The 14,394-nt window shown below is 41.0% G+C and overlaps 1 protein-coding gene across 2 annotated transcripts; it reads right to left on the bottom strand.

The window, feature by feature from the left end:
• Window positions 1–11,266: 11,266 nt before the first annotated feature.
• On the bottom strand, window positions 11,267–13,682 carry LOC124028138 (oocyte zinc finger protein XlCOF7.1-like). 2 transcript variants are annotated; one of them, XM_046340291.1, is made up of 2 exons: window positions 13,345–13,682; window positions 11,267–12,714 (listed from the first exon to the last, which is right to left on the bottom strand). In XM_046340291.1, exons 1-2 carry the CDS (start codon window positions 13,535–13,537, stop codon window positions 11,813–11,815), a joined length of 1,095 nt encoding a protein of 364 aa, XP_046196247.1. In that variant the 5' UTR covers window positions 13,538–13,682; the 3' UTR covers window positions 11,267–11,812. The 2 variants fall into 2 exon arrangements, with proteins under 2 accessions (XP_046196247.1, XP_046196252.1); XM_046340296.1 differs by lacking the exon at window positions 13,345–13,682 and adding an exon at window positions 12,932–13,122.
• Between the last annotated feature and the right edge of the window lie 712 nt (window positions 13,683–14,394).

The raw sequence follows: 14,394 nt of genomic DNA, 5'->3' as shown, positions 1-14,394 counted from the left end.
TCTTCGTGTGGTTTCCCGGCAGACGTACTAGACGCTTTATTGCGTATTGCTGCCCTTCACAGGTCGGAGAGTGAATTGTATATTTTGTTCACAATTAAGTCAAATCAAAGTTTTTGTTACGTGCGCAGTGAAATGCTGACTTACAGGCTGTAAACAATAGTGCGGAGAAAAAAAGTATGTGTGTGTGTAGGTAAGTAAAGAAATAAAACAACAGTAAAAAATAAATTTGAAAATAAGAATAGCAAGGCTATATACAGACACCGGTTAGTCAGGCTTATTGAGGTAGTATGTACATGTGTGTATGGTTAAAGTGACTATGCATATAAGATAAACAGAGAGTAGCAGCAGCGTAAAAGAGGGGTTGGTGGGCACACAATGCAAATAGTCCGGGTAATCATTTGGTTACCTGTTCAGGAGTCTTATGGCTTGGGGGTAAAAACTGTTGAGAAGTCTTTTTGTCCTAGACTTGGCACTCCGGTACCGCTTGCCATGCGGTAGTAGAGAGAACAGTCTATAACTGGGGTGGCTGGGGTCTTTGACAATTTTCAGGGCCTTCCTCTGACACCGCCTGATGTAGAGGTCCTGGATGGCAGGCAGCATAGCCCCAGTGATGTACTGGGCTGTACGCACTACCCTCTGAAGTGCCTTGCGGTCGGAGGCTGAGCAATTGCCATACCAGGCAGTGATGCAACCGGTCAGTGATGTCTGGTGAGGACCTGCCTTACAACAGGCCTACAAGCCCTCAGTCAGCCTATTGCAGACAGTCTGAGGTCTGATGGAGGGATTGTGCGTTCCTGGTGTAACTCGGGCAGTTGTTGTTGCCACCCTGTACCTGTCCCGCAGATGTGATGTACTGATCCTGTACAGGTGTTGTAACACGTGGTCTGCCACTGCGAGGGCAATCAGCTGTCTGTATTGCCCTGGCCACATCTGCAGTCCTCATGCATCCTTGCAGCATGCCTAAGGCATGTTCATGCAGATGAGCAGGGGCCCTGGGCATCTTTCTTTCTACTGACTTTTTTCAGAGTCAGTAGAAAGGCCTCTTTAGTGTCCTAAGTTTTCATAACTGTGACCTTAATTGCCTACCGTCTGTAAGCTGTTAGTGTCTTAACAACCGTTCCACAGGTGCATGTTCATCAATTGTTTATGGTTCATTGAACAAGCATGGGAAACGGTATTTAAATCCTTTACAATGAAGATCTGTGAAGTTATTTGGATTTTTACTTATTATCTTTGGAAGACATGTCCTGAAAAAGGGACATTTATTTTTTTGCTGAGTTTATATGTATATATATATATATATATATTTAATCCATGGATTATATTTTAAATGGTAAATGTGTACATTTTCATGTTTAAAAAAATGTATTATTCAAAACAAGCTGTTGAGTTACTTACTGCTCCTCAGCAGCTGCTCCACTTCCATGGGTGCATAATTCCTTGGATTGTTTTGCTAGCTATTTGCTATGAGGGGGAACTGCAGCATAAATTATAACAGCACAAAGTAAATGGACCGTTCTGGGGCGCTCAAATGTGCATTCAGTCAGAACTTCTAGGTCTGTTCTAGACTACCTCCCCACTGAGTCTCTCGAGCCAGATGGCTTACTTCTGGACATGAGACTAGATCTGCTCTATCAGGTACAGATGGCGCAAAAGCAAATTTTAAATAAATAATCAAAATAGTACAGGAGCCTGGGACCTGATAAACCATACAACTACATCCAACAAGAGTCGAAGGAAAGAGGGAGACACAAGCTAGAACCTTCTCATTGCGGATCTGGAAGGACAAAAACTTTTTTTTAGCTCCCATTCCAATTTCAAGTCTTTCTGACTAACTCCATGATATTAGCTAGCTATCCCCAGTTAGATCATGTTTTCCTTTATTATATCTGCATGCTTATTTCGTTCTCCCTGGTTTCCACTGCCACAAAGTCAAAACTGGCTATATCCTAAAAATGAATTTAAACAAACATTTGCTTTTAAGGTTAGCGGTATGATTAAGGTTAGGTTTAAAATCAAATTGTCAGAAAATAAGCTGTAGAGGTGGTGCCATGTGGCTCAGTTGATAGAGCATGGTGTTTTAAATGCCAGCATTGTGGGTTCGATACTCATGGGGGACTAGTGTGAAAATGAATGCACTATAAATCCCTCTGGATGAGAGTGTCTGCTAAATGACTGAAAGTTCTTATTTTTTACTGTTGAAATAGGCGGGCTTTATGACTTAGCATTGGTAACTAGTGACGACCGTTCTCCCTGATGCACTCGTTCTTGAGCTGGCTGCTTGTTCTGAAGTATAATCTAATCTGTTCAAAACAGGGGCAGCATGTGCAGCAGTGGTCATTTGATTTTTGACATGCAAAAGTGAAATAGGTGTATTTATGCTGTTGTTGAAATGCACAGATATTTTATATATCTTCTCAAAGAAACTACCGGTATTTTGAAAACTATGCAGTGGTGTAAAGTACACCACATGACCAAAAGGTATGTGGACACCTGCTCATCGAACATCTCATTCCAAAATCAAAGGCATTAATATGGAGTTGGTATCCCTTTGCTGCTTTAACAGCCTCTACTCTTCTGGGGAGGCTTTCAACTAAATGTTGAACATTGCTGAGGGGACTTGCTTCCATTCAGCCACAAGCATTAGTGAGGTTGGCCACTGATGTTGGGCGATTAGGCCTGGCTTGTAGTCGACATTCCAAATCATCCCAAAGGTGTTGGATTGGGTTTGAGGTCAGGACTCTGTGCAGGCCAGTCAAGTTCTTCCACAACGATCTCGTCAATCAATTTCTGCACGGACCTCACTTGGGGCACTGTCATGCTGAAACTGGAAAGGGCCTTCCCCAAACTGTTGCCACAAAGTTGGAAGCACAGATTAGTCTAGAATGTCATTGTATGCTATCACATTAAGATTTCCCTTCACTGGAACTTAGGGGCCTAGCTCGAACTATGAAAAACAGCCCCCCAGACCATTATTCCTCCTCCACCAAACTTTACAGTTGGCACTATGCATTGGGGCAGGTAGCGTTTTCCTGGCATCTGCCAAACACAGATTTGTGCATTGGACTGCCAAATGTTAAAGTGTGATTCATCACTCCAGAGAACGGGTTACCACTTCCGCACGGTGATCTGGGGTGTTAATACTTATGTAAATCAAATATGAATGTTTTTCATTTTAATTTGCAAGAATTTCTAAAAACATGTTTAAATGTTGTCATTACAGATGGGTAGATGGGTGAGAAAAATAAATTGATTTAATCCATTTTGAATTTAGGCTGTAACACAACAAAATGTGGAATAAATGAGGGTTATGAATACTTTCTTTAAGGCACTGTAAGTACAAATACTTTGAAGTACTACTTAGGTGTTTTGTTAGTTGTAACTCTACTTTACTTTTTATATGTTTTTACTACTTTTACATTTACTCCACTACATTCACTAATACAGTAATACAGAAAATATGTACTTTTTACTCCCATTCATTTTCCCTGACACCCAAAAGTACTAGTTGCTCAGGCAGGATAGCAACATGGTACAATTCACATACCTATCAATCTGTAAGACCAACCTGTTAGAAGCTGACCACCATAGTCCCTATGCCCAAGAATACTAAGGTAACATGCCGAAATGACTACCGACCTGTAGCACTAACGTCTGTAGCCATGAAGTGCTTTGAAAGGCTGGTCATGGCTCACATCAACACCATTATCCCAGAAACCCTAGACCCAATCCACTTTGCATACCGCCCCAACAGATCCACATATGATGCAATCTCTATTGCACTGCCCTTTCACACCTGGACAAAAGGAACACCTACGTGAGAATGCTTTTCATTGACTACAGCTCAGCGTTCAACACCATAGTGCCCTCAAAGCTCATCATCACTAAGCTAAGGACCCTGGGACTAAACACCTCCCTCTGCAACTGGATCCTGGACTTCCTGACGGGCCTCCCCCAGGTGGTAAGGGTAGGTAACAACACATCTGCCACGCTGATCCTCAACAGGTGGGCCCCTCAGGGGTACATGCTCAGTCCCCTCCTGTACTCCCTGTTCACTCATGACTGCATGGTCAGGCACGACTCTGTCATGACGTGGCCCTTTTCGGGTGTAGATCGTGGCTACCACCTCTCTCACTCTCTCCTACACCCAGGTTCTGTTATCTCAGGTCGTAAATTCCTGGCGGAGACTCTATCTTCCTTTTCATGCAAAGAGAGAGACCAAAGTGAACAAAGGATTTCACGTGGTTGAACTCCTAAATCCCCAAAATGGGAAAACTGAAACTATGTCCACTACTGAGAATGTGGGAATTATGTTGAGTGTGTCTCCTTTGGTGACCTCACAAAGGACAGGAAACACACATAACTATATCTCTGAATATGTACATTTCTCAATTATGGTGTTTGCATCTAATTCTTGTATAAAATGAAAGAGTAAAGATGAAACTATTTGTGAAATGATGTAATATGATGGTAAACATTTAATGTGAGATAATTGTATTCCCTTTAAAGTATAACTAAGTCATTGGCCCGCCCCCGTGAGCACAGACATGATCTGACGTCATGGAACAGCCCTTTCCTATTGTTACGAATAAAAAACCCTCCTGAGGATATTCTCTTCAGACCACACATACCTCGGTGTAAGCTGGGGTGGCACAGATTTGAGTACCAAGACTAAGCAAACTCACATCGTGAGCTGTGATTGTGAATAGTTATTGAATTACTAACCATACCACATGGAGCATTGGCTACTTGGCTGGAAATTCAATTCTGAGACTATCGATCCCTACAGAATACGAACAAATCTTAGATACGAATTACTAGTCTGAAGATAGAAATGATGGAAACCTGGGACGAGAATACCGGAAACCGCCGAAACATCTATCTATGACAACATCTCTGAATGATACTCTCAAGTATCCATTTTAACCAATTACTTTGATATTCAGGGAAACAGAAAGAGAGAGAGACGGATGAACTCTCCAGCAGACGGACCGGATTCCAACAGAGAAAATCACAACGACACATGGGCGTAAATATATATTGATTGCAATTATTCCCGAATTAGTTAGCGTTCATGTGCAAAGGATTAGCATTTCAATTAATATAATTATCAACTGTGTGTAGTGCTTTCCTGCTCTCTGAGTCCACACCCACTTCCCTTTGTCCACCAAGCCATCATACCGGCTTAGCCCACTAGGGAATCTGCCCTATCCTTGTTAGTAACCAATATCTACTGTTTATTTTTTTGCATTTCTGTGATTATTTAGTTAGTTAGTAGATAAATGATTAAGCCAATTGGTGTATGGATGATTTATAGTAAAGGCTGGGTTCGTGCAGATACCCAACAAATGACAACGTTTTGAATGAGACTGACGTGAGGTAAAGAATAATTCATTAATAGACTAATTGATCAGATATTAGTTTATTCTGAAAATTCTAACTTTGTAATCTGAAGATTTTCTGTGGTGCCCCGACTTCCTAGTTAATTAAATTGACATGATTAGCTGAATCACATAATAATAATTTATTATTAATTTATTATGTCTTATGTCTTTATTTGACCTTTAATTAATCAGGTAGGCTAGTTGAGAACAAGTTCTCATTTGCAACTGTACCTGGCCAAGATAAAACATAGCAGTGTGACACAGACAACAACACAGCTACACATGGAGTAAACAATAAACAAGCCAGTAACACAATAAATAAATCAATGACACAATAGAAAAAATAAAGTCTATATACAGTGTGTGCAAAAGGCCTGAGGAGGTAGGCAATAAATAGGCCATTGGAGATAAGTTACAATTTAGCAGATTAACACTGGAGTGATAAATGAGCAGATGATGATGTGCAAGTAGAGATACTGGTGTGCAAAAGAGCAAATCAAATCAAATTTTATTTGTCACATACACATGGTTAGCAGATGTTAATGCGAGTGTAGCGAAATGCTTGTGCTTCTAGTTCCGACAATGCAGTAATAACCAACAAGTAATCTAACTAACAATTCCAAAACTACTGTCTTATACACAGTGTAAGGGGATAAAGAATATGTACTTAAAGATATATGAATGAGTGATGGTACAGAGCAGCTTAGGCAAGATACAGTAGATGGTATCGAGTACAGTATATACATATGAGATGAGTATGTAAACAAAGTGGCATAGTTAATGTGGCTAGTGATACATATATTACATAAGGATGCAGTAGATGATATAGAGTACAGTATATACGTATACATATGAGATGAATAATGTAGGGTATGTAAACATTATATTAGGTAGCATTGTTTAAAGTGGCTAGTGATATATTTATATTAGCAATATGCAGAAAAGTAAATCAGTATGGGGATGAGATAGGTAGATTGGGTGGGCTATTTACAGATGGACAATGTACAGCTGCAGTGATCGGTTAGCTGCTCAGATAGTTGATGTTAAGTTGATGAGGGAAATAAAAGTCTCCAACTTCAGCAATTTTTGCAATTCGTTCCAGTCACTGGCAGCAGAGAACTGGAAGGAAAGGTGGCCGAATGAGGTGTTGGCTTTAGGGATGATCAGTGAGATTTACCTGCTGGAACATGTGCTACGGGTGGGTGTTGTTATCGTGACCAGTGAACTGAGATAAGGCGGAGCTTTACCTAGCATAGACTTATAGATGACCTTGAGCCAGTGAGTCTGGCGACGAATATGTAGCGAGGGCCTGCCGACTAGAGCATACAGGTCGCAGTGGTGGGTGGTATAAGGTGATTTGGTAACAAAAGGGATGGCACTGTGATAGACTGCATCCAGTTTGCTGAGTAGAGTGTTGGAAGCTATTTTGTAGATGACATCGCCGAAGTCGAGGATCGGTAGAATAGTCAGTTTTACTTGGGTAAGTTTTGCTTTGTAGCGAAATAGAAAGCCGATTCTAGATTTGATTTTTGATTGGAGATGTTTAATATGAGTCTGGAAGGAGAGTTTACAGTCTAACCAGACACCTAGGTATTTATAGTTGTCCACACATTCTAGGTCGGAACCGTCCAAGGTGGTGATGCTAGGCGGGCGGGTGCGGGCAGCAAACGGTTGAAAAGCATGCATTTGTGTTTACTAGCGTTTAAGAGCAGTTGGAGGCCACGGAAGGAGTGTTGTATGGCATTGAAGCTCGTTTAGAGGTTGGTTAGCACAGTGTCCAAGGAAGGGCCATAAGTATACAGAATGGTGTCGTTTGTGTAGAGGTGGATCAGGGAATCGCCAGCAGCAAGAGCGACATCATTGATATATACAGAGAAAAGAGTCAGCCCAAGAATTGAACCCTGTGGTACCCCCATAGAGACTGCCAGAGGTCCGGACAACATGCCCTCCGATTTGACACACTGAACTCTGTCTGCAAAGTAGTTGGTGAACCAGGCGAGGCAGTCATTAGAAAAACCAAGGCTATTGAGTCTGCCGATAAGAATACGGGGATTGACAGAGTCGAAAGCCTTGGCCAGGTCGATGAAGACGGCTACACAGGACTGTCTTTTATCAATGGCGGTTATAATATCGTTTAGTACCTTTAATGATGGATAAGATACGACAACTCCAACACCATCATTAAGTTTGCTGACGACACAACAGTGGTGTCTCACCGACAACGATGAGACAGCCTTTAGGGAGGAGGTCAGAGATCTGGCCATGTGGTGCCAGGATAACAACCTGATGAAGAAAGCCAGCATTGTGTTTATTGACAACCTGCTGTTTGACAAGAGGATACGAAAAGGCTTCTCTGCAGCCTTAAAAACATTGAAGCCAAAAATATTTACAAAAATTGTGGCCTCTGGTTTGCTTAATATCCAAACACACCAAGACAGTCGTGAAGAGGACACAACAAAGCCTATTCCCCCTCAGGATACTGAAAAGATTTGGCATGGGTCCTCAGATCCTCAAAAAGTTCTACAGTTGCACCATTGAGAACATGTTTGCATCACTGCCTGGTATGGCAACTGCTCGGCCTCCGACCACAAGGTACTACAGAGGGTAGAGTGTACGGCACAGTACATCACTGGGGCCAAGCTTCCTGCCGTCCAAGACCTCTATACCAGGCGGTGTCAGAGGAAGGCCCTAAGAATTGTTACGACTCCAGCCACCCTAGTCATAGACTGTTGTCTCTGCTACCGCACAGCAAGCGGTACCAGAGCGTCAAGTCTAGGTCCAAAAGGCTTCTTAACAGCTTCTACATCCAAGCCATAAGACTCCTGGACAGATAATCAAATGGATACCCAGACTATTTGCATGTGACAATTTGATTTAACACATTGTCATCCCTACTGCCTCTGATCTGATGGACTCACTAAACACAAATACTGCGTTTGCAAATTATTTATGAATTTTGCAGTGTTCACGTCTGTCCGTAAAAAATATTTACACGTATATTAAAGAAATTGTGGCCTCTGGTTTGCTTAAAATAAGGAATTTAATGTATAGCATTTACTTTTACTCAAGTATTACAACTGAGTACTTTTTCCACCATTGTACTTAAGTACATTTAAAACCAGATGCTATTAGACTGGGTGACTTTTACTTGAGTCCTTCTCTATTAAGGTGTCTTTCCTATTACTCAAGTATGACAATTGAGTACTTTTTCCACCACTGAAACTATGGCTGTGCCCGTTTAGCACTTCGGAGAGTATATCGGTGGTCGGTGGAATCTTCTGATAAAGAATGCATTGTTTGCATCACTGAGCTGTTTATTGAAATTGCCATCAATAAAATGCAACTATACCTACCAATACCATAACCCCACCATGGGGCACACTGTTCACATCAGCAGGTCCTGGGCAGGCGTGGTTGCATGTGGTCTGCGGTTGTGAGGCGGGTTGGACGTACTGCCAAATTCTCTAAAACGACATTGCCACTTATGGTAGAGAAATTAACATTAAATTCTCTGGCAACAGCTCTGGTGGAGATTCCTGTAGTCAGCATGCCAATTGCACACTCCCTATAAACTTGAGGCATCTGCGGCATTGTGTTGTGTGACAAAAGTGCACATTTTAGAGTGGCCTTTTATTGTCCCCAGCACAATGTGCACCTGTGTAATGATCATGCTGTTTAACCAGCTTTTCGATATGCCACACCTGTAGGGTGGATGGATCATCTTGCCAAATGAGAAATGCTCCCCAACAGGGATGTAAACTAAATTTGAGAGAAATACATCTTGAGCGTATGGAACATTTCTGGGATATTTTATTTCAGCTCATGAAACATGGGATCAACAATTTGCATTTCTATAGATTTTTCAGGATATACACTACGTTAAAAAGTTTGGGGTCATTTAGAAATGTCCTTGTTTTGAAAGAAAGCACATTTTTTGTCCATTAAAATAACATCAAATTGATCAGAATACAGTGTAGACATTGTTAATGTTGTAAATTACATTTGTAGCTGGAAACAGCTTCTTTTTAATGGAATATCTCCATATCTACAAGGCCCATTATTGCAACTATCACTCCTGTGTTACAATGGCACGTTGTGTTAGCTAATCCAAGTCCATAATTTTAAAAGGCTAATTGATCATTAGAAAACCCTTTTGCAATTGTTAGCAAGGTCGATGGTAAACACAGGCTTAGGAGATCTTATGTATTTTATTATATGCCATAATATCAGTCAGTTAACATTATTAAGCCTTATCTGCTTTGTGCTTTTTTAAACCCTTTTGCAATTATGTTAGTTTGAGAAACAGTCCTCAACTGGCAGCTTCATTAAATAGTACCCGCAAAACATCAGTCTCAACGTCAACAGTGAAGAGGCGACTCCAGGATGCTGGCCTTCTAGGCAGAGTTGCAAAGAAAAAGCCATATATCAGACTGGTCAATAAAAATAATAAATTAAGATGGGTAAAAGAACATAGACACTGGACAGAGGAACTCTGCCTAGAAGGCCAGCCTCCCAGAGTCGCCTCTTCACTGTTGTTCATAATGGGCCTTTGTACGCCTATGTAGATATTCCATTTTAAAAATCTGACGTTTCCAGCTACAAATGTTATTTACAACATGAACAATGTCTACACTGTATTTCTGATCCATTTGATGTTATTTTAATGGACAACATTTTTTAGTTTTTTTTTTCAAAAACAAGGACATTTCTAAGTGACCCCAAACTTTTGAATGGTTGTGTGTGTGTGTACACACACACAATCAAACATTAGGAACACCTTCCTAATATTGAGTTACACCCCCCCTTTGCCCTCAGAACAGTCTCAAGTCATCGGGGCATGGACTCTACAAGGTGTCAAGCGTTCCACAAGGATACTGCCCAATGTTGACTTCAATGCTTCCCACAGTTGTGTCGAGTTGGCTGGATGTCCTTTGGGTGTTGGTTCATTCTTGATACACACCAGAAACTGTTTAGCATGAAAAACCATTGCAGTTCTTGACACAAACTGGTGCGCCTGGCACCTACTAATATACCCTGTTCAAAGGCACTTAAATCTTCTGTGTTGCCCATTCACCTTCTGAATGGCACTCATACATAATTCCAAGTCTCAATTGTCTCAAGACTTAGAAATCCTTCTTTCACCCGTCTCCTCCCCTTCATCTACACTGATTGAAGTGGATTTAGCAAGTGACGTCATTTAAGGGATCATAGCTTTCACCAGATTAGTCAGTCATGGAAAGAGCAAGTGTTCTTAATGTTTTGTATATGTATACTCCAGACTCCGACATTGCTCGTCCTAATATTTCTTCATTCCATTCATTTAATTTTTTGATTTGTATGAATTGTTAGATATCACTGCACTGATGGAGCTATGAACACAAGCATTTCACTACACCTGCAATAACATCTAAAAAAATGTACACCAGCAACAGGCGTGGTTGACATAGCCCAATCCACTTATTTAAAATGGTGTCCACATACCTTTGTATATATAGTGTATTTAAAGACAAAACATATACTATTAGGGTGTGGTATTTAGGCTAACTGCAATTATGTAATCCTGAGATACTATGCCTTCTGCTGACATTTGAAAAACATTCCAAAAAATATGTATTTTTTTATTTTGATCAATAAAACTTTCAGATTCTGTAACATCCATAAGTTGTTAATCTTTTGAAAATTATACTTTTTTTTGTGATCGAAATGGCAATCAATGTTTTGACCTCACTCAGACTTTTGCTAATATGTTCAATTTCATGTAACATCCAGAAAATGGCAGAGGGTGTGTAAATCCACCATGTTTTGTAACATCCACCTGTAACATCAGACTAACATTTGCTAAATATGTTCAATTTCCTGTAACATCCAGAACAGACGGTGTGTAACATCCACAACAGAGGGTGTGTAACATCCACAACAGAGGGTGTGTAACATCCACAACAGAGGGTGTGTAACATCCACAACAGAGGGTGTGTAACATCCACAACAGAGGGTGTGTAACATCCACAACAGAGGGTGTGTAACATCCAGAACAGAGGGTGTGTAACATCCAGAACACTTCTTATTTGCCCATCATGTCAATATTTACAAGTCGACTTTTAGGGGGTAAACACTCCCCCAAGGGGTATTATAGACACGCACATCAAAAGTTTAATTTACATTTTGTTTGTCCATTCTGTGAGACATATAAATTGTGATTTTGCGTGCAAATAATGCTAGAATTGCCAAATAACTACTAGGTTCTGAAAAACGTATTATAGTATATATATTTGTGCCATGCTCAGAAGGGTTATGAAACATCAGTGTTTTACAATGGAAAGGTCCTCCTACAAGTGAGAGTACAATTTTGCCCCAGCAGCATTGTCATGTTTATCCCTCTGGGTTCATTCTCCTCCTCAGTTCTTACAAGTGAAGCATTTACCACAAAGTCAGCAACGTGGTTTCTCTCCTGTGTGATGTCTTCGCTGGTGCCATTTTAGATGACTTGCTGATCTGAAGCATTCTACACACATGGGGCACTTATATGGTCTCTCATCTGTGTGAGTCCTCATATGAACGGTCAGGTTTCTCATCCGGCTGAAGCATTTGCTACATTCTTTGCACTGATATGGTTTCTCCCCCGTGTGAGTTCTCATATGCTCAGTCAGGTGTCCCATCCGGCTGAAGCATTTGCCACATACATTGCAACAATATGGTTTCTCCCCAGTGTGAATTCTCTGATGAGTTTTTAAAATGCTAATTTTCAGAAAGCATTTCCTGCAGACGGGACACCTGTGTGGTCTCTCCCCTGAGTGAGCCACCCTCAATGGAACTTTCAACTCACTGGCTTCCCTGGTCTTAATAGAGCTTTGTACTTTATTTGTCCATGTGGTCTTTGATTTGAGTGGCTGTAACCCTGACATTAGCCCTATACTGTCCCTTTCACTGTTCCCAATATGAGCTGCAGAACAGTCAGAATTTACTGGAGAGAGGGGCTGTAATTCATTGTTTGCTTCAGATCCTCCATAGCCCTCTCCATCCGGTTCCGTTTTGATCTCTTCAGTTGTTTTGGTGGGTAGAGCGTCCCTCTCTCTGTTCTCCACAGTTTGGGTTTGGGGATGATGTGAGGGCTGGGAAGAAAATTGAGGAGAGAATATGACCTCTTTGATATCAGACTCCAGCCCCTGAAGCTGCTCTTCCTCCTGACTGGTCCCAAACTCCTCCTGTTCCTCTTTAATCTGAGTGGGCTCTGGGTCCTCCTGGCCCAGACTGGGGCTCCACTCCTGCTCACAGTGCTGCTTCTCAGCAAGAACCTCCTCTTCAGGGACAAGGAGCGTGAGCTGCGGGGGGTCTGAGAGGATTGGATAAAAAAATTTTAGTAGCAATCATAAACACTAACTGCTTCAGCGCCTATTGACGACAGTATGTTCTGATCTGACCAGGGGAGTTTTGCTAAGAGCCCCGATGCTTGCTCTAAACATTAATACGCATCGCTTTCGGTACGATTTTGGAAACATATTTCATATCAGCGAGAAATAATTTTCTACAAACAAGGTTCAATTACACACCTTTTATCGTGTTAGGTTCCCACAAGACCATATGTCCATGTTACAGCACTCGTTTACGGAAAACAGACAGAAGACAGAGTAGATTACCTGTGCTATTAGCTGTCTGCGAAACCCTGTGTTAATGGAAGACGGACGCCACAAACATGTTGTCACTGAAAATGTCTGCTGCAACTGTTAAAACCGGGTAAAAGTGTACAGTGTGTGTGTATTTTTCATTTGTTAAATTATTTTTTGATATTAAAATAAGGATATTTATGTGTATAGAACCTGCCGCAATTGAGAATCGATTCATTTTTACATGGAGTATTTGACTGTTTTGGCTTCGAGTGCCAATTTGCCTTTACACAAAACTTGTAAATTCCTTACGGAGTAAAGTTAGGTTCCTTTAGTCCACTATTGGGCTAACTACTAACCTGCTTTCTGTAGCTTTATGTCGGGTTGGAAAACCAAATCCAGCAGCCTCCGTAGACGTTCAATCTCCTCATTTGAACGGGAGATTTCTGCCTGGTAGTCTGCTATGGTATTTTCCACTGCCCCAAATATCTCAACAGCCACCGCTGTTAACCGCTCGTTTAGATAATCCTGCAACAGCTGCATTTTAGACATTTTCAAGGAAACGTTTAGGCTATTTTGTTGCTAACGCGGTGCTTGTGAACGTTAGCAAGCAACAACCATTTCCCATAGGTTCAAGATTGAAGATACTTTCCCCTTTCATCTGTAGCCTTTTATCATTTATATTTGCTCAGCTCCTGCATCACTACTATTATGCTAGCGACACTAACAACGACGTCAGTTTAATATGGTAATGAGGAAACCTTCAAAATAAAACATTGCAAGGTGGATAACGTAACAAATATCACATTTAAAAAGTAGATTACATTTTTTTCACTTATAAGCAAATACAAGAAGGAATTTATGAAGAAAAATGTTTTAAAACATATTATTTTAAGACCACCATTGACAATACAATGTTCATGCTTGTATGTTGAAAATATTGGGCTTTATAGTGATTTCTATTTTATTTGTGCCGATCTAAAAGTGGGGTTGGCGGTACTCAGAGTCTGTAGAATATACAAGGAACAATAATACAAACACAACATGCAACAATTTCTAAGATTTTACAGTTCACATAAGGAAATCAGTCTATGGATTTCACAATACTGGAAATACAGATATGCATCTGTTGGTCAGATACCTTAAAAAAGGTTGGGGTGTGGATCAGAATACCAGTCAGTATCTGGTGTGACCACCATTTGCCTCATGCAGTGACACATCTCCTTCAAATAGAGTTGATCAGGCAAATGATTGTGGCCTGTGGAATCTGGTTCCACTCCTCTTAAATGGCTGTGCAACGTTGCTGGATATTGGTGGGAACTGAAACACGCTGGGTGACATATCTGGTGAGAATGCAGGCCAAGGAAAAACTGGGACATTTTCAGCTTCCAGGAATTGTGTACAGATCC

Source organism: Oncorhynchus gorbuscha, linkage group LG03 (genome assembly GCF_021184085.1).
Source record: "Oncorhynchus gorbuscha isolate QuinsamMale2020 ecotype Even-year linkage group LG03, OgorEven_v1.0, whole genome shotgun sequence".
NCBI lineage: Eukaryota > Metazoa > Chordata > Actinopteri > Salmoniformes > Salmonidae > Oncorhynchus > Oncorhynchus gorbuscha.
This window is presented reverse-complemented; position numbering and strand designations above follow the sequence as displayed.

Bases quoted from the DNA above. Each gene is read 5' to 3' on its own strand.
- LOC124028138 (XM_046340291.1), bottom strand. From the start codon at position 13,537: ATGTCTAAAATGCAGCTGTTGCAGGATTATCTAAACGAGCGGTTAACA. The intron at 12,715-13,344 runs GTTAGTAGTTAG...CAATCCTCTCAG, and splicing joins CATAAAGCTACAGAAAGCAG to ACCCCCCGCAGCTCACGCTC.